The sequence below is a fragment of the Danio rerio genome, chromosome 11, assembly GCF_052040795.2.
Source record: "Danio rerio strain M-AB ecotype USA chromosome 11, GRCz13ab, whole genome shotgun sequence".
Classification (NCBI taxonomy): domain Eukaryota; kingdom Metazoa; phylum Chordata; class Actinopteri; order Cypriniformes; family Danionidae; genus Danio; species Danio rerio.
In genome coordinates this window covers 1,452,501-1,468,495 of record NC_141031.1, presented here as the reverse complement: position 1 = coordinate 1,468,495, position 15,995 = coordinate 1,452,501, and the positions used below count along the sequence as shown (strand labels likewise).

Genomic DNA, 15,995 nt, shown 5'->3' with positions numbered 1-15,995 from the left:
CACAGCGCTTTAAAAGAGTCAAAAATAAATACAATCGAAAACAACTAACACTATTGAAAAACTCTCCTTGGAGTGAACGACAAATCATACAGGTGTGTCTTAAGCATTGATTTATATATGACTTCATATATCAGTATAATAAATTCCTTTAGTGAATATTAAATAAATATAAATAAACAACCTGCGGATATCTGAAGTAGCCCAATTCCGTAGGAAAACTGCGGACTTGGCAACACAAATAGGATCCCACACATGTATGTTTACAGTATCTCTGACGCTGCCGACTACTACATTTCCCATTTAACAATGCGCCCACAGCTGGAATGCACGCCCACGTAAATATCCTCATTTAAATAACAGGTATCAGACAATTAAGCCTAAGTAAAGCCCATCGATCTGCACCTGAACGCCTGCTTTGAGCGATGCGTCTGATTACAGACAGACTGATCCGGTTGCTGAATTATTTACGGTAGATCGGTACTGATGCTCGGTGGATTATTACAGGGATCAGCGACAGACAGAGAGAGAGACGATTAATCGAGGGAGAAACCATCAAATGAGCAGGAAGGATGGATAAACGCTCAGCTGGAAAGAGAAAACATCAGTTGTAGGAGATCCAGGCTGATTTGGGGAATATGGGAACAGTCCTGCAGGAGAGCACTGTATATCTGAATCTCAACCACAGCCAATATAAAGCCGCGAGACATGCAGCAGCAAGGTAAGACAAGAGTAACCGTGCATTCAAATCATAGTTTACTCACTGGATTTACATTTACTATGGTATATCTGAACAGTAAAGTGTATTACTATATGTATCATAGTACTATTCACAACTATAAATGCTCCAGCATACTGTAGTGTGAACTATCTGCATGCTTTAGCTTTACTACAGTAAATTGGGATGTATTGTAGTATATCATACCCTTATATGAACAATATATTTAAGTAAATACTACAGTGTTTTTGAACCATACTGTGGTAGTATACTATATGTATTATAGTACTATTCACAACCCTAAATGCTCCAGCATGTAGTATTAGCTAAACTTTAATAAATACTTTAGTATGCTTTAGTTTTACTACAGTAAACTGTAATGTATTGTATTATATTATACCCTCATATGAACAATCTATAATAATTTAAAGTAAATACTACAGTGTTTTTGAACCATATACTATAGTAAAGTATAGTATACTGTATTTATTACAGTAATCCCAACCATAAATGCTTCGATACACTGTAGTATTAACGAAACCCAAATAAATACCGTAGTATGCTTTAATTTTACTACAGTAAACTGATGTATTAAATTATATTATACTCTCCCATATGAACAAACTATTGTGATTTAAAGTAAATACTATAGTGTTTTTGAAGCATACTGTATGTACTATAGTATTCACAACCGTAAATGCTCTAGCATACTGTAGTATTAATGAAACTGTAATAAATACTGTAGTATGCTTTATTTTTACTGCAGTAAACTTTGATGTATTTATATTATACCTTCTCATATGAACAAACTATTGTGATTTAAAATAAATACTATAGTGTTTATGAACCATACTGTAGTAAAGTGTATTATGTATTATAGTATACACAACCATACATGCTACAGTATATTGTAGAATTAACTTAACTGTAATAAATACTGTAGTATGCTTTAGTTTTACTACAGGAATCTGTGATGTATTATTATTATTATTATACAAACTATAGTAATTTAAAGTAAATAGTCTACTATAGTGTTTTTGAACCATCATGTAGTAAAGTGTATTATACTGTATGTATTACTCACCCTAAATTCTCCAGCATACTGTAGTATGTACTATATAAACTGTAATAAATACTGTAGTATGCTTTAGTTTATATTAAACCCTCCCATATTACCAAACTATAGTCATTTATAGTAAATACTACAATGTTTTTAAACCATACTATGGTAAATTACTGAATATTAATTTGTTGTGTACTAATTCTATAGTTGCTATGGTTACACAGCAACTTTAATAATATAAACAAATGGCCCAATACTGTAGTTTTCTTAAACTATATTGTATATTATACTACATTACACCAGTTTACTGTAGTAAAACCAGATCATTTTTACAGTTTAACAGGTTACTATACTACAAAGAGAAGTCGTATAGTGGTTCAAGAACACTACTTTGCACAGTATTTAGTATTAGTTACTATAGTGTTTTTATTTGTGCATGTTTATTAACCATATTACTGCTGCTTCACATATACATGATGCTAATCAACTTCTGTTTTTATTAAAAGCAAGAAAACCTCAAAGGCACCTTTGCTTCCAACACCGAACACCAGCCCTTCATCTGAACCTGTGAGTAGCTACTCAACATTGAGGGTTATATTATATTCATAATATATATTGGTTATATTAATTAATTATATACATTTATAGTATATAGAGAGTTGAAGTCAGAATTATTCGCCCCCCTTTGAATGTCTTTTTCTTTTTTAAATATTTCCCAAATAATCTTAAACAGATTCAGGAAATGTTCACAGCATGTCTGATAATATTTTTTCTTCTGGAGAAAGTCTTATTTGTTTTATTTCAGCTAGAACAGAAGCAGTTTTTAATTTTTTAAACACCATTTTAAGGTCAATATTATTCGCCTCTTTAAGCTATATTTTTTTGGATAGTCTCCAGAACAAACCATCGTTATACAATAACTTGCCTAATTACCCTCACCTGCCTAGTTAACCTAAGTATCCTAGTGCTTATGTCACTTTAAGCTGTATAGAAGTGTCTTGAAGAATATCTAGTCTAATATTATTTACTGTCATCATGACAAAGAGAAAATAAATTAATTATTAGAAATGAGTTATTAAAACTATTATGATTAGAAATGAGAAATCTGCTCTCCGTGAACAGAAATTGGGGGAAAAAATTAACAGGGGGCTAATAATTCAGGGGGGCTAATAATTCTGACTTCAACCGTATATCAAAATAACAATTATATAATGCAATTACAGCTATTTAATAAAGTGCATCATATGGTAAAAAATATTAGCCCTCTTCTGAAATCATAATAAAAAATAAATTATTAACTTTTTTTTTCAAATGTTTAACAGAGCAAGGACATTTTCAGTTTTTCCTGCATTCTGTTACTTCAAATTTTGTTGCAATAAATGTAATTAAAAAAAACAATTAAATAAAGAAATAATATTGGAATGGAGCAATTCTGGGAAATCTCTGTAGACTGATGACATTTCATGCTGTTCAGCCTTATGAACTTAAAATGTGAGCAAAGTCATCACTTTAGACATTACGCTATAGAGAATCATTCAAACACTAGCTCTACAGTGACGTTGGTGAATTAGCAACAGATTCTGCTGTTCTGACGTCAGCTGCAGATGTGAATGAATGTGAAAGAAAGTAGTTCCTCATACAAAAGGGGTTTAGACTCTCCGTGTTTGATTTTCTTTTTTATGTACATGATTTTGCTGTCAAACTTTCGTATAAACACAATATCACACTCATAGCGGTGCAATGTGGCTGTATATCATCACCAAGGCAGGCCTCCCACCAGTGCCAATATAAAGCCACATCGCACTGCTACTCGTGTGATATTGCTCATACATATTGCCGTGGTTAATGCAGAGTAAGTGCTGTTGTCTGTGTGTCTCCAGGTCTGCCAGCAGAGGTTAAGACGAATAAGACCAGACACAATGCTGATTATGGCCAATCCCACACACAGGTTAGAAAAGGCTCTAGCACAAATCATAGTACTTGAGATTATAGTGAATAAACTCACTTTGACCGTGTTCCTGTTATGCATATGTGATCAGGGTTAATATTAGTTAAATAAAACCAAAAACATTTTGTTACTTGAAAATAAAAGAAATATCATGTTTTAAAGAGGTTATATTAGGTCCCTATACAAGACCCTACACTACATCCATAACATATTTTCATTTAGAGCATTATAAACACTGGATGATGGATAATAAAGCCCAGAGTGTCTTCTTTCCAATGATACATAAACTGTGAATGTAGACCAAATCATTCAGCAACTGCAAATGTTTTAGCTTTGGGAAGATTTTTTTGGAGGAAGTGCCTCTGACGGCTAGGGAGAGAAGGACATCGACATAGCTTCAGAAAACTTTTTACAGAAATCTCATTTTGCATGCAATCATCATCAAATTTAAAATATAAACTCATGAAATACTTGGCTTTCAAGTCATATTTTTTCTAGGACATTACATTAATGTTTTCCTGTGTTTTTATATGAAAAACAAATATTGAACACTATACATTTTTTTTACCTTATGACTTCATAATGTGTAACTTTTTATATTTTTTAACATACAACTTCTCCTTTTACCACAGTAAAGCTCAAAGTGTCTTCTTTCCAATGATATATGAATTGTGTTTGTAGCTTACTGTAGTGTGGAACTGTTACTATTTAAAGTTAGGTAGGTGTACATCCCCAAAATTGAGTGCTGGCTAACAGGTTAAAGCTTTTCTACTACCTCTTTAAAACCTTTTCCTTTACTTCCTCAAGGCAACAAAGCTCAGTGAAGCTCAGATCTCATGCAGCTTCCAAAAATGGACATAAAGACAATAGGAAAAACCCCGGTGCTGTGAAAGAGAGCGAAGGCAAGGCTAATAGTGTGAAGTCTGACACTGTATATGCTGAGAGAGAAGAGCCGTCCGACTGCAGAACCGAGGAGGAGAGTTGTTCATCTCGGAGTAAAGCTGGAGGAGACGACAGCGCCAGCGACATCTCCGACTCTGAGCGATACTCTGTGCTGCCTGCTAAGGTAATTAGACTTGAGCTTTTTTTACATAATTATTAAACATTTATTTTACTAATTAAAGAAGAAATCTAAACTAACCATATTGATGATGTTAACTCGCATCGTTAGTTTTGTGCTGAACAATTAATCCGTGCAGGTCATTAAGAAAAACACAATAGCTTGCTCTTGGAATCTTTAATAGAAATCAGCGAATGCACTTCCGGATTTCAGTTAGGATTCCCAGATTAGGTTTGTCTGAGGTATTGGGCGTGACTAACATACTTAACCACGCCCCTCCAGCTGTCAGTCAACAAACAGAAATGGTGAGGAGGAGGAGTCTGTTAGTCTGTAATAACTCTCCCCAAACTCTTCTCCCCATCTTTCTGAATGAAACGCCTACTCTACTACAGCCAATCAGCCCACAGTAGAAAAAACAAGCCACGCCCACTGTTTTCTCATTTATTAATTAATTATTCATTAATTATTAATGAATAATCATTTAATTAATTAATTATTCTTTAATTAATTAACAGTTAATCTCTGCAGCACAATACAAAAAAATACAAAAACCAACGGTCGCAACTTTCGGTGTATGTGGACTTAAATTTTCTGTTGTAATTTGTTTCTGTAATAGTTTTATTAGTTTTATTTTAAAACTCTCCTCTCCTGCTGTGCATGAACTAAGCTGTTAAGTGGTTAGCATATTTGGCGGCTTGGCTAATTTAGCTTCAATTTTGATTGAAATCCAGCTAAAACCAGCTTGACCAGCCTGGTTTAAACTGGACATAGCTGGTTTTGGCTGGGCTCCCAGTCTGGCTAGGCTGGTCAAGCTGGTTTTAGCTGGTCATCTCCCAGCCTGACCAGCTAAGACCAGGCTGGAAATGGCTAGAAACGAGCCTGGAAATGGCCAAAACCCCTCTAAAACCAGCCTGGCTGACCAGCCAAAACCAGCCAACCAGCCTAGGCTGGTTTAAGCTGATTTTTTCAGTAGGGAAAAAGGCCAAAAATAAATCTTCAAATTAAACCTATAAATATCACAGAAACTGTTCATTAACAGATATACTGTATTTTACAGTGCACATGAAGTTTCACAGCAGACAACATGAAGGAATTGTTTGTAACCCAGCATTTTTAACCGTGTCCTTGATACCTCCTCAGATTTCTCCTCCTGACCTCGACCTGCGTGCAGAAGTCATAGACGGCCCGGACCCCCTTCACTCCTTCAAACCCACAAACCGAGTTCAGAGAAGCAGCTTTCCAGATTTCCTCCCGCCTCCGTTTAACTCCTGGAGCCTCACGCAGCTGGCGGTGTATCTGAACACCGACGGCAAGACCATTCCTCGACCCAAACCCGTCGGCCAGCTTGAGAGATACCTAGACCGGCTTTTGCAGATGGAGTGGCACCAGATCCAAACCCTCCAAGAAGACTCCAGCAAATCTGCACCGAAACATCGCCACCCGACGCCTCACTCCAGTCTCAGCGCTCCTAAATGCATCCTCCAATGCCAGCGTGCGTTTCCACTGGGTTTGCTGTCATCTATGACTTCACTACATCTCTCCTGCACACACTGCCACAACCACTACTCTACTGGATCATACCGTCAGCACACTCGCTTGCATACGGAGAAGAGATCTTCAGGCGTTCCTCAGAGGAGCAGCAGCGAGAGCAGGACTCGATCTGAGCCTCGACACCGCGAACACAGACTCAGCGATCCTCTAAGCGAGAGCAGACATCTGAGACGCATGCAGGCGGCGGGAAACATCCGCAATCCCGTCTCCACATGCAGTCCTGAGCCGCTTTCTGATGCTGGGGATGTGAAGAAGCGGAGGCCAGGGCGGAGGAGTCAGTCCTCTGTGGGTGCTAGAGAGTTTGGGTTTAGAGTTCGAGGACGCAGTGAACAGAGGAAAACACAAGAGGACTGTGGGTTATCCAGTGCTGGAGCTTCAGATGCTCTACGGGGCTCAAAAGAGTCTAGTCGACTCAACAGGAAGCAGAAGCGGGTTGAATTCCTCACACAATGACTTCAGTAGTATGGTGCATTAGATTCATTCATTCATTTTCCATCGCATTAGTTGCTTATTTATCAAAGGTCACCACAGTGGAATGAACCGCCAACTACTCCAGCATATGTTTTACGCAGTGGATGCCCTTCCAGCTGCAACCCACTATTGGGAAACACCCATGCACACTCATTCACACACACACTCAAACACTACGGCCAGTTTAGTTCATCAGTTCCCCTATAGCGCATGTGTCTGGACTGTAGGAGAACATGCAAACTCCACACAGAAACGCCAACTGACCCAGCAGGGACCTGCATAAGACATATGCTGGAATAGTTGGCGGTTCATTCCACTGTTGCGACCTCTGAAATAGAGAATAAAGGCTGATTTATACTTCTGGGTCAAGCACACGCGGATGGTCCAGCACATTTGCGTGGTCGCATAGCCCTTGATGTGGCTACACTCTCAAAATATGTAACTACACTTCGCAATGATGCGTAGCTCAAGCTCTGTGATTGGTCGACTTTGAATCGGTAACAAGTGTGGGCAGTGCTGAGAACCGCGAGCCAGATGTAGCGAGTGCTTACAAGTGTGGAGTCCCATGAAAGAGCTCCAGATGGACACTGTTGTTTTGTGTTTAAGTTATGATTTGAAGTTGTAGCACGTCCGCCGGTTCCCACGTCTGAATGAGCGAGTCTCAGCCACTTGTAGCATTCAGAAAAAACAGACACAGAGGAACATAAAAACCTACTGCCAGCTAGTGGTTTGAAGGTGTTATTGCAGAGCAACACAAACAGCATGCAGAACAATAAATGCAAGACTACGCACAAGGCAGATGCCGTGGGTATAAATCTACCTTAAAGCCGAAGGAAAATGAATGGATGAATGAATGCACACTCAGTGAACATGACCCATTAGGCAGCTGAACATGATAATTCTGTTTAATTGAGATTTAATAGGCCGTTCACACAAACAACATCACTATAAAGATGCAGTACATGTTTACCTCTATAAAGGTGCACTGCAGCATTCGGGTTGTTTGGGGTTGTTTTTGTAGTTCTGCTGCTGCAATGATTGACTGTCAGTGTTTTAAGAGCTGATCAAACTAATCTGTGTGTGTATGACATTGTTACATGTTAGACAGCACTAATGTTTAACCTGTGTTCATTTTTGACAATATATCTTCTGAATTATCCTTATAAAGCTACAGTTCTTATTGTGAATTTGCTGCAACCCTATGGTGCTCTTCAGTAGCTTTGTCAACATGTATTTCATCAGAATGGTGCAAATTTTGCTAAACGTTTTGGTACTTGCAGTGTAAACACACACTCACTTTAAACGTACTTATTCAGCAATAATCTGCCTATAGCGACTTCTTTTAAAAAACACACACACTAAGTCTTTGCTTCAAAACATTCCAGACTAATTTATGACTATAATGATTACAAGTTGGACGTTTGATAGCAAATGTTTCCCCAATGTATATTCCCTAAAATAAAACCGGTTATTTTGACCACCATTCGTGCAGCAGCAGAATGATTCATTAAATATTGTAAATTGCACTTTTTCCATCATATGCCATGACGTTGTTCCTTCAGAGTTTATTGTATGAATGTAAGCATCTTTAGCTCTTCTTGACGTAAAGATTTGTTTGTCATGTTGATCTATTATTATTATTTTCATATGGAAGTTATAATTTAGTAAAATTATTCAACCCGGGCTCATTATGGATATGTACCCATGTATACATTTCTTGAGAGTATGAAAAATGTCCCAGGAGGTACGTTATTTTGCAGTTTTTGTTTTCGTGCATCCACCAGAGGCCGCTGTGTACACTTTTTGAGATCTCAAATTTCTCTTGCAAGAGCCATTTGCGCCTGTTGTTCTCACATGAATCCACTAGAGGCTGCTGTGTACGCTTTTTCAGATCTCAAATTTCTCTTGCGAGTGCCATTCAGGCCTGCTGTTCTCATGTAAATCCACCAGAGGCTGCTGTCAACTGACTGACTGACCAATCCCGCACCCTCCACCTTTTCTAAGCCTAACCAATAGTGTTTTAAAAAGCACCAATTGACCCGCCCACTCACTTCCCCAAACCCAACCGATAGTGTTTTTAAAAGCACAGATTGATTTTTACCACGTTTTCAGATCTTACCACATTCTCACCCTGTTATTTACTCGTTTTTATTTAATTTTTAACCTGCTTTCTGGAAACATTCTTCGCCAGACTGGAACACCGTCATCATAGTCAACTCCTCTCTGCGTCTCAAGTCCGCAAACATATGTGGCGAGCTACTGGGCATACTGGTAACAGTGGAAAAGCTGTCCACATGGAGGTAGGCGGTCAGCTGGTAGCGCAAAAAGAAACAGAAACAGTCTGCGGCATTATACCTACCTGTAGCGTTCATTTTAAAGATGAAATGCAGCCATACGTAGCTCTGGCTACATATTTCGCGCTCTCCAGAAATGTATACAGGGGTATGTTTTCACAATGAGCCTCTTGCATGCATTTTGAGCATTCTTTTGTCATTATTTAAGCAACTTGTTCTTACTGTTTAAAATAGCAATGCTTTTCTATACTCATTTGTCTGAAGCCTCTTTCATCAACAAAGTGTGACTGAGAACTTCATGTTCAGTTTCGTTCACAATTGTACAATACTTTTTATTTAAATGTGAATTCAGGTATGATCTAACATATCTGATAGGTTTCACTGTAAGCATTAGTTAACCACTCAACAAATTAAAAGTTTACAGTAGAGCTGCATGATACAGCAGGACTTTTAATTTGAAAGCGCTTCCAGTGTGCTGTTATTAAATCGCCGCATTTAAGTCATGTTTTCTTTAAAAATCAGTGATCTTTACTGCCTGATTGATATACGATATAAAGTGGGTCTCATGATGTACAAGAATCGCTGCATTAAATAACACATTTTCCTGCGCTATGTCTTTAATATATGAACGTTTATTATTCTTCAGTATTTTTAATGGAGTTTCTTCACTCGCCTGCGGATCTTGATGGCTTTTCATCTCGTTTTACACTCGAAAAACTTAATGAATGCTTAAGTCTATTTAGCAGATTATCCATTAATTCCATTGTTTAAAAAAAAGAAAGGAAAAAGAGACGTTCATGTTAATAAAAGTTTTTTTGTTTACATATTGGCTGAGCATCCGGTGAGGGGACTCTTATCTCTCGCAATGCCCTGCTCTCTCTCTCTTCCGGTTGTCCTGCGCTTCGTGTGGCAGGTATGGAGATGATCTCCGGATTTTTATGAAATCTGCATTAATCCTCAAAAATCATGAAGTGTTATTAAAGTATAAGTTCAGAATTATGTAGAGCATCGCTTCAGCTGCTTGTAAAGTTCCGTATTGAGTCCGAACGATTATGATTGAGTGATTAAATCGGGTTATTTACAGGCGCTGTTAGCATTGCGCTAATATACCGCTTACATTTATTTTGGTCAGAAAATGAATCGATATTCAGAATTAGGCTGCTGTTTTATGAGCAAATACTGCTGAAAACAGTGATGTGTTGGCTTTTGTAGCTATATGGTTATATAAAATGTCAGATTAAAGTCCAACGTTTCATATTCCCTCACAAATTAAATAGTTTACTGCAATACTTCTCCATTATATGCCATTTTACATGCAAACATAAGGATGCAGACAGAAACCTTAATAACTGCTAGGCATAAACATGGTTTACATTTAGCGTTACTTAAATTGTTATAGCTTTTGCACATATTTAATGACATTTTATGTTGTATTTCTGCTTTCGTGATCAAACATTCGCCCTGAAGATTTAAATAAATCCCATATTTAAGCATGTAAGTTACTTTAGAACGTAAAACAAATCTTAATATGTATATAAACTCTTTGATTGAAATGAATTTACAAAAAAAAGCACTGTATTGTGATGTATATAGTTATCAGCATGTGTATTGCAGTATAAAATTGGTCTCATCAGGTAAAGTTGCTATATTCGCACATTCGTTCATTTAGTAGTCTATATTGTTTACTTTGAATATTCGATCCGAATTAGCACGCAAGTATGACTTCTAAACGACATTAACACTATATAATTCACTGCGAACAATGTCGTACTTTGATAGTCATTTGCTGCTAATATGATTTCCCTATGTACAATTTTTAAAGAACACTTTTCTGAAATTATATTATTAAGGAGAACGTCTGAATATCCAAATATAAAACCTACTTTGCATCTATAATGTGTCTTATTGCAGAGCCATTCATGTGTGTGATTTATTAATAGTGTGTTTACATGCAGCTCTTGTACTGAATGTGTGTATTTTGCTGTTTTTCAGCAGACGGTGATTAGAAATGGCCAAGTCCAAGAACCACACCACGCACAACCAGTGTAAGTATATTGAGGGGAAGCTGGTTTTATATTCGCGTGTTTGTTCATGTCTGAACAGTGACCGCTTTTGACACACTCTCTATATTGTTTATAACACCAATTTGAAGATTTGGTCATGTAAAAACAACTAGGGATGCACGATATATCGGAGGCCATATCGTTATCGGCCGATAAATGCTATTTTTAAGATTATCGCTATCGATCCGATATCTAAATTAAAACAACTTCAAAACAACATTAGCTCTATTAACTGACTGAACAATGCACTTTGATAATCATCGGCTGCTAATATGATTTTGGTTTTTAGAATTTGCACTTTTCTGAAATTATATTAAGTAGGAAGTCCAAATGTGCGAATATAAAACCGATCCCGATAGTAAGTGTCCATCGCAGAGTCTGTGTGTGGCGAGTGTTTACTGACTCTGTTTGTGTTTGCAGCTCGTAAGTGGCACAGAAATGGCATCAAGAAGCCCAGATCTCAGAGATACGAGTCTCTCAAAGGGGTAAGAGACACACACACACACACACACACTCTCTTTTTCTGTGTCTGCAGTAGGGCTGCACTATATATTAAAAAATTTGTTATCACCATGTAACATCATATTGCAGGGAAGTGCAAGAAATGAAGTTAAAGGTCTTGTGAAGTGCTTTCACACCTACACTTTTGTTTTGGAATCTGTCTCGTTTGCCCAGTTAGCGCGGTTCGTTTGGCTTATGTGAATCCACCAATCGCTCTCTGATCCGTGCCAAATCAATCGCTCCAAGATCGCCTGAATGAGGTGGTCTCGGCTCGATTGTGGTCTCGGCTCCCTCCCGTCTCCCCCGACAGCCCGCGCTCACACCACAAACGGGCCTTGGCACGCTTACGTCATCGCTGCTGCGCTGTTCAGTAAGAAGCGCTCTCTCACTCAGCAGCACAGTGGAGATTTCTCTAGTTATATCGTGTCAGTGGTTTGATATGCAGTGACACGCAGTCAGATATTTCGCCAAACAGTCCTTAGGGATGCGGGGACACGCAGTCAGATATTTCGCCGAACAGATCCGCCACTTTTGGCGCTCATAAACAATCATAAAGCCCTCGTGCTGCAGGAATGAGGAGGTCTGCTGAAGGTGCAGCTGTCGTGCAGTGAGGAGTTTGCGTCTTTAATAAACTACGGCAGTTTGCTTTCACTGAACAGTAAGAATGATTAATAAATCCATATGAAACAGTCACGTCTCGCTTTCAGTTTCGGGCTTTGGCGCGTTTTGCACTCACACACAAGCGTACCGTGCCAAAGCCCAAGTGAACCGCGCTCAAGCCAACCTCTTCCAACCGGGCCAGGGCCGGCCAAGTGAACCGTGCTTGAGCCCGATTCAGCGCACTCACACTTCTCAAACGATCCGGGAAACGGGCCTGGGCACGGTACGGATGGCATAGTGTGAGTAAACCCTAACTCTGGAGCGGATCAATTGCAGTGAGAAAGCGATATGATCTGAGCGCGGTTACATCAGTGTTTTATGGATATGTAATAGGCATACGGCTATATGAAGAGAGAATTATGAGTAGGGCGGGAAGTTTCGCGAGTCTTAGGGCCACTATGCCATCTGTACCAGGCCCGTTTCCCGGATCGTTTGAGAAGGGTGAGTGCGCTGAATCGGGCTTAAGCACGGTTCACTTGGCCGGCCCTGGCCCGGTTGGAAGAGGTGTGCCTGAGCGCGGTTCACTTGGGCTTTGGCGCGGTACGCTTGTGTGTGAGTGCAAAACGTGCCAAAGCCTGAAACTGAAAGCGAGACGTGACTTTTAAGGGGCTGTTTCATATGGATTTATTAATCATTCTTACTGTTCAGTGATCGCAAACTGCCGTAGTTTATTAAATATTAAATTTATGATTGTTTTTGAGCGACAAAAGTGGCGGATCTGTTCGGCGAAATATCTGACTGCGTGTCACCGCATCCCTAAGGACTGTTTGGCAAGACATTTGACTGCATATCACTGCATATCAAACCACTGACACGATCTAACTAGAGAAATCTCCACTGTGCTGCTGAGTGAGAGAGCGCTTCTCACTGAACAGCGCAGCAGCGATGACGTAAGCGTGCCGAAGCCCGTTTGTGGTGTGAGCGCGGGCCGTCTGGGGAGACGGGAGGGAGGACAAGCGTGCTTTGGCCCGGTTCGAGGCAACTATACCTAGTGTGAGTACGGCCTCAGGATGCCCGCAAACAAGTGATGATCTCCCGGTAATCTCGCGTCTCCCTCCCGGTCCTTCAATAGGCTACAGCGCGCACCCTTCTCACCTGGAAGTCATTAAATTTGAGGTTGACCAGGCTGTATAAGCTCTGTGCATGAAGTTTTTGCATGGTTTAAACCCTGGGTAATGTTAGATTTTAATGCATGTTGTTCTCTAACAGGTGGATCCCAAATTCCTGAGGAACATGCGCTTTGCCAAGAAACACAACAAGAAGGGCGCCAAGACCATCGCAAGGAAAGAGGCGTCCAAATAAAGAGGAAAGACCTGCGGAGTCTCCAGTGTACAGATGATGATGATGATTTCTACACAATAAAGCCGTGATTTAAGAACGAGTCTGTGTCTGAGCTCTCTCTGTTCACTGTAAACATGATTATAAAGCTGAGCTCACTGAGACTCTGAGGGGAAACTGAATGAAGCCATGCAGGATTTACATTTATACACTTTAATAAATGATGAAAACTTTGGCGCTTCAAGATCCTAATATTCAGCTTTTATTAATTGCGGCTGTTTTCAGAGGAATTCTTATATTGTGAAGATGGTAGTGTTTGGGTCATTTTGAACCCTTTAATAAGAACATTTAAAAAGAGGTGTAAAACGCAGGAAACTTCAATCATATTTGTGCATTTTTGAACTCGGCGCCACAATTTAAATAATATTTGTATAAATATAATATGATAATCATAATCCTGATGACAGAACTTTAATGATTTACATAACTTTACTGTAAATGTAATGTCAAAATATTAGTGAAAATATTCCCCGTCATCATTCCCAGTAAGAGAGATTTGTTAAAATGAGTTGTAGAAAAGTGCTGGGCAAAGATTAATCGCTATCCAAAATAAAATTGATTTAACAATATATCTGCGTGTATATCTGATAAATGCGTAAAACCAAAACTATAGTACTGTATTATATGTAAGAATGTTTTAAAAAGATGTGCCAAATGTGGGAAACTGATAATTGTGTAAATAATATGCAGAAATCGTAATGCTATTGACACCACAGCTGCAGGTATATTTTACACATTTTAAAAACATTTTGTAATTGGAAAAATAATAATTGCAATAAATAATGTAATTATTAATTAACCACTGGGTACAATGACTTATTTTGTTTTACAGAAACGCAATACAGACTAACTACTAAAATAGTTTTAACAAGTACATTTGTAGTTTTATATATATATACATACGTACAGTTGAAGTCATAATTATTAGCCCACCTTTGAATTTCTTTTTTAAACATAATTTAGAAAATATTTAAGGAAATGTTCACAGTATGTCTGATAATATTTTTTCTTCTGGAGAAAGTCTTAATTGTTTTATTTTGGCTAGAATAAAAGCGGCTTTTAATTTTTTAAACACCATTTTAAGGTCAATATTAGCCCCTTTAAGCTAATTTTCTCGATAGTCTACAAAACAAACCATCGTTATACAATAATTGCCTGATTACCCTAACCTGCCTAGTTACCCTAATTAATCTAGTGAAGCCTTTAAATGTCACTTTAATCTGTATAGAAGTGTCTTGAAGAATATCTAGTCTAATATTATTTACTGTCATCATGGCAAAGATGAAATAAATCAGTGATTAAAGATGAGTTAATAAAACTATTATGATTAGAAATGTGCTGAAGAAATCTCTTAAAAAGAAATTGGGAGAAAATAAACAGGGGCTGATACTTCTGACTTCAACTGTATATAACTGAAATGTAATATATTGTTTCATAGTTTATAATGCGGGAAATATTCAAAATGCTTCATTGAATTAAATTCATGTCAGTTTAAATAACATCTAATTAATAATGAGTTTTCAGTGTTTTTAGGGGAATTATTTGTATAGAGTTAGCTAACTTCTGATGAACATTTTCAGTGGTTACTCTGGGTCAAATCATACAAACTGCATCCAACTGTACTTTACTTTTAGTCTACATGTAGACACAAACTCCTATTTTACAAGAAAACTGTGTTGTGAACACTTGCGGTGTCCATCGGGGCTCTGGATCTGCCACTTTTTAAAATAATTTGTTCTTGCAAAGACTGACTGGCGGCTGGCGCGATTAAACATTCACAATGGTATAAACCATTGTAGAGTGGTCAAATGTTTATTAATATTATCTATTATTGATATCATTATTTAAGATTCAGATCAGAGAAATCTGTTAAAGTGCTGGCTCCTAACCCTGATAGGCTACATCTTGTTTTGACATCCTTCAGGGCGAAGCAAGTGTTCATTTTAACCCCCTGTACGCACCCTGAACACAGGAATGATTGACTATATCTGTTTTGTGAGGAAAAGCACAGTCAAAACTGCACTTTTTAATTAATAGTCAAAGTGTGTTTTGGCGGAGATGGTAAATAAGATTGTGTTCCCATACCGGGAGTCGAACCCGGGCCGCCTGGGTGAAAACCAGGAATCCTAACCGCTAGACCATATGGGAAGCTCTGAACGGAGAGAGTATGGTTACCAAGTTTTATTTAACAAGAAGGGATACAGCTGTGGCCGGAAATTGTTCATTCATTAATTTCTGTATGGCTTAGTCCCTTTATTAATCTGGGATCGCCACAGAGGAATGAACCGCCAACTTGTCCAACATATGTTTTACGGATAGGATGCCCTTCCA

General features: G+C 38.3%; 2 protein-coding genes and 1 non-coding gene across 5 annotated transcripts; 2 read left to right on the top strand and 1 right to left on the bottom strand.

Annotated features, from left to right (window-relative positions):
• The first annotated feature begins 327 nt into the window (after positions 1-327).
• fam217bb (family with sequence similarity 217 member Bb) lies at positions 328-8,289 on the top strand. Of its 2 annotated transcripts, none has more exons than XM_087273073.1 (5): positions 328-718; positions 2,285-2,345; positions 3,659-3,726; positions 4,534-4,792; positions 5,927-8,289. In XM_087273073.1, the coding sequence occupies exons 1-5, from the start codon at positions 636-638 to the stop codon at positions 6,788-6,790; spliced, it is 1,335 nt and encodes a 444-aa protein (XP_087129199.1). In that variant the 5' UTR covers positions 328-635; the 3' UTR covers positions 6,791-8,289. The 2 variants fall into 2 exon arrangements, with proteins under 2 accessions (XP_087129199.1, XP_087129200.1); XM_087273074.1 differs by having other exon boundaries at positions 2,285-2,425; positions 3,547-3,726.
• Positions 8,290-9,951: 1,662 nt separating this feature from the next.
• On the top strand, positions 9,952-13,707 carry rpl29 (ribosomal protein L29). Of its 2 annotated transcripts, none has more exon segments than NM_001003434.2 (4): positions 9,952-10,015; positions 11,098-11,147; positions 11,586-11,650; positions 13,536-13,707. In NM_001003434.2, coding segments are annotated over 3 exon segments (195 nt in total). In that variant the 5' UTR covers positions 9,952-10,015; positions 11,098-11,110; the 3' UTR covers positions 13,629-13,707.
• A 2,033-nt stretch (positions 13,708-15,740) lies between these two features.
• trnae-uuc (transfer RNA glutamic acid (anticodon UUC)) lies at positions 15,741-15,812 on the bottom strand. Its single transcript has one exon. It is a non-coding gene; the product is annotated as a tRNA-Glu (tRNA).
• Positions 15,813-15,995: the final 183 nt, after the last annotated feature.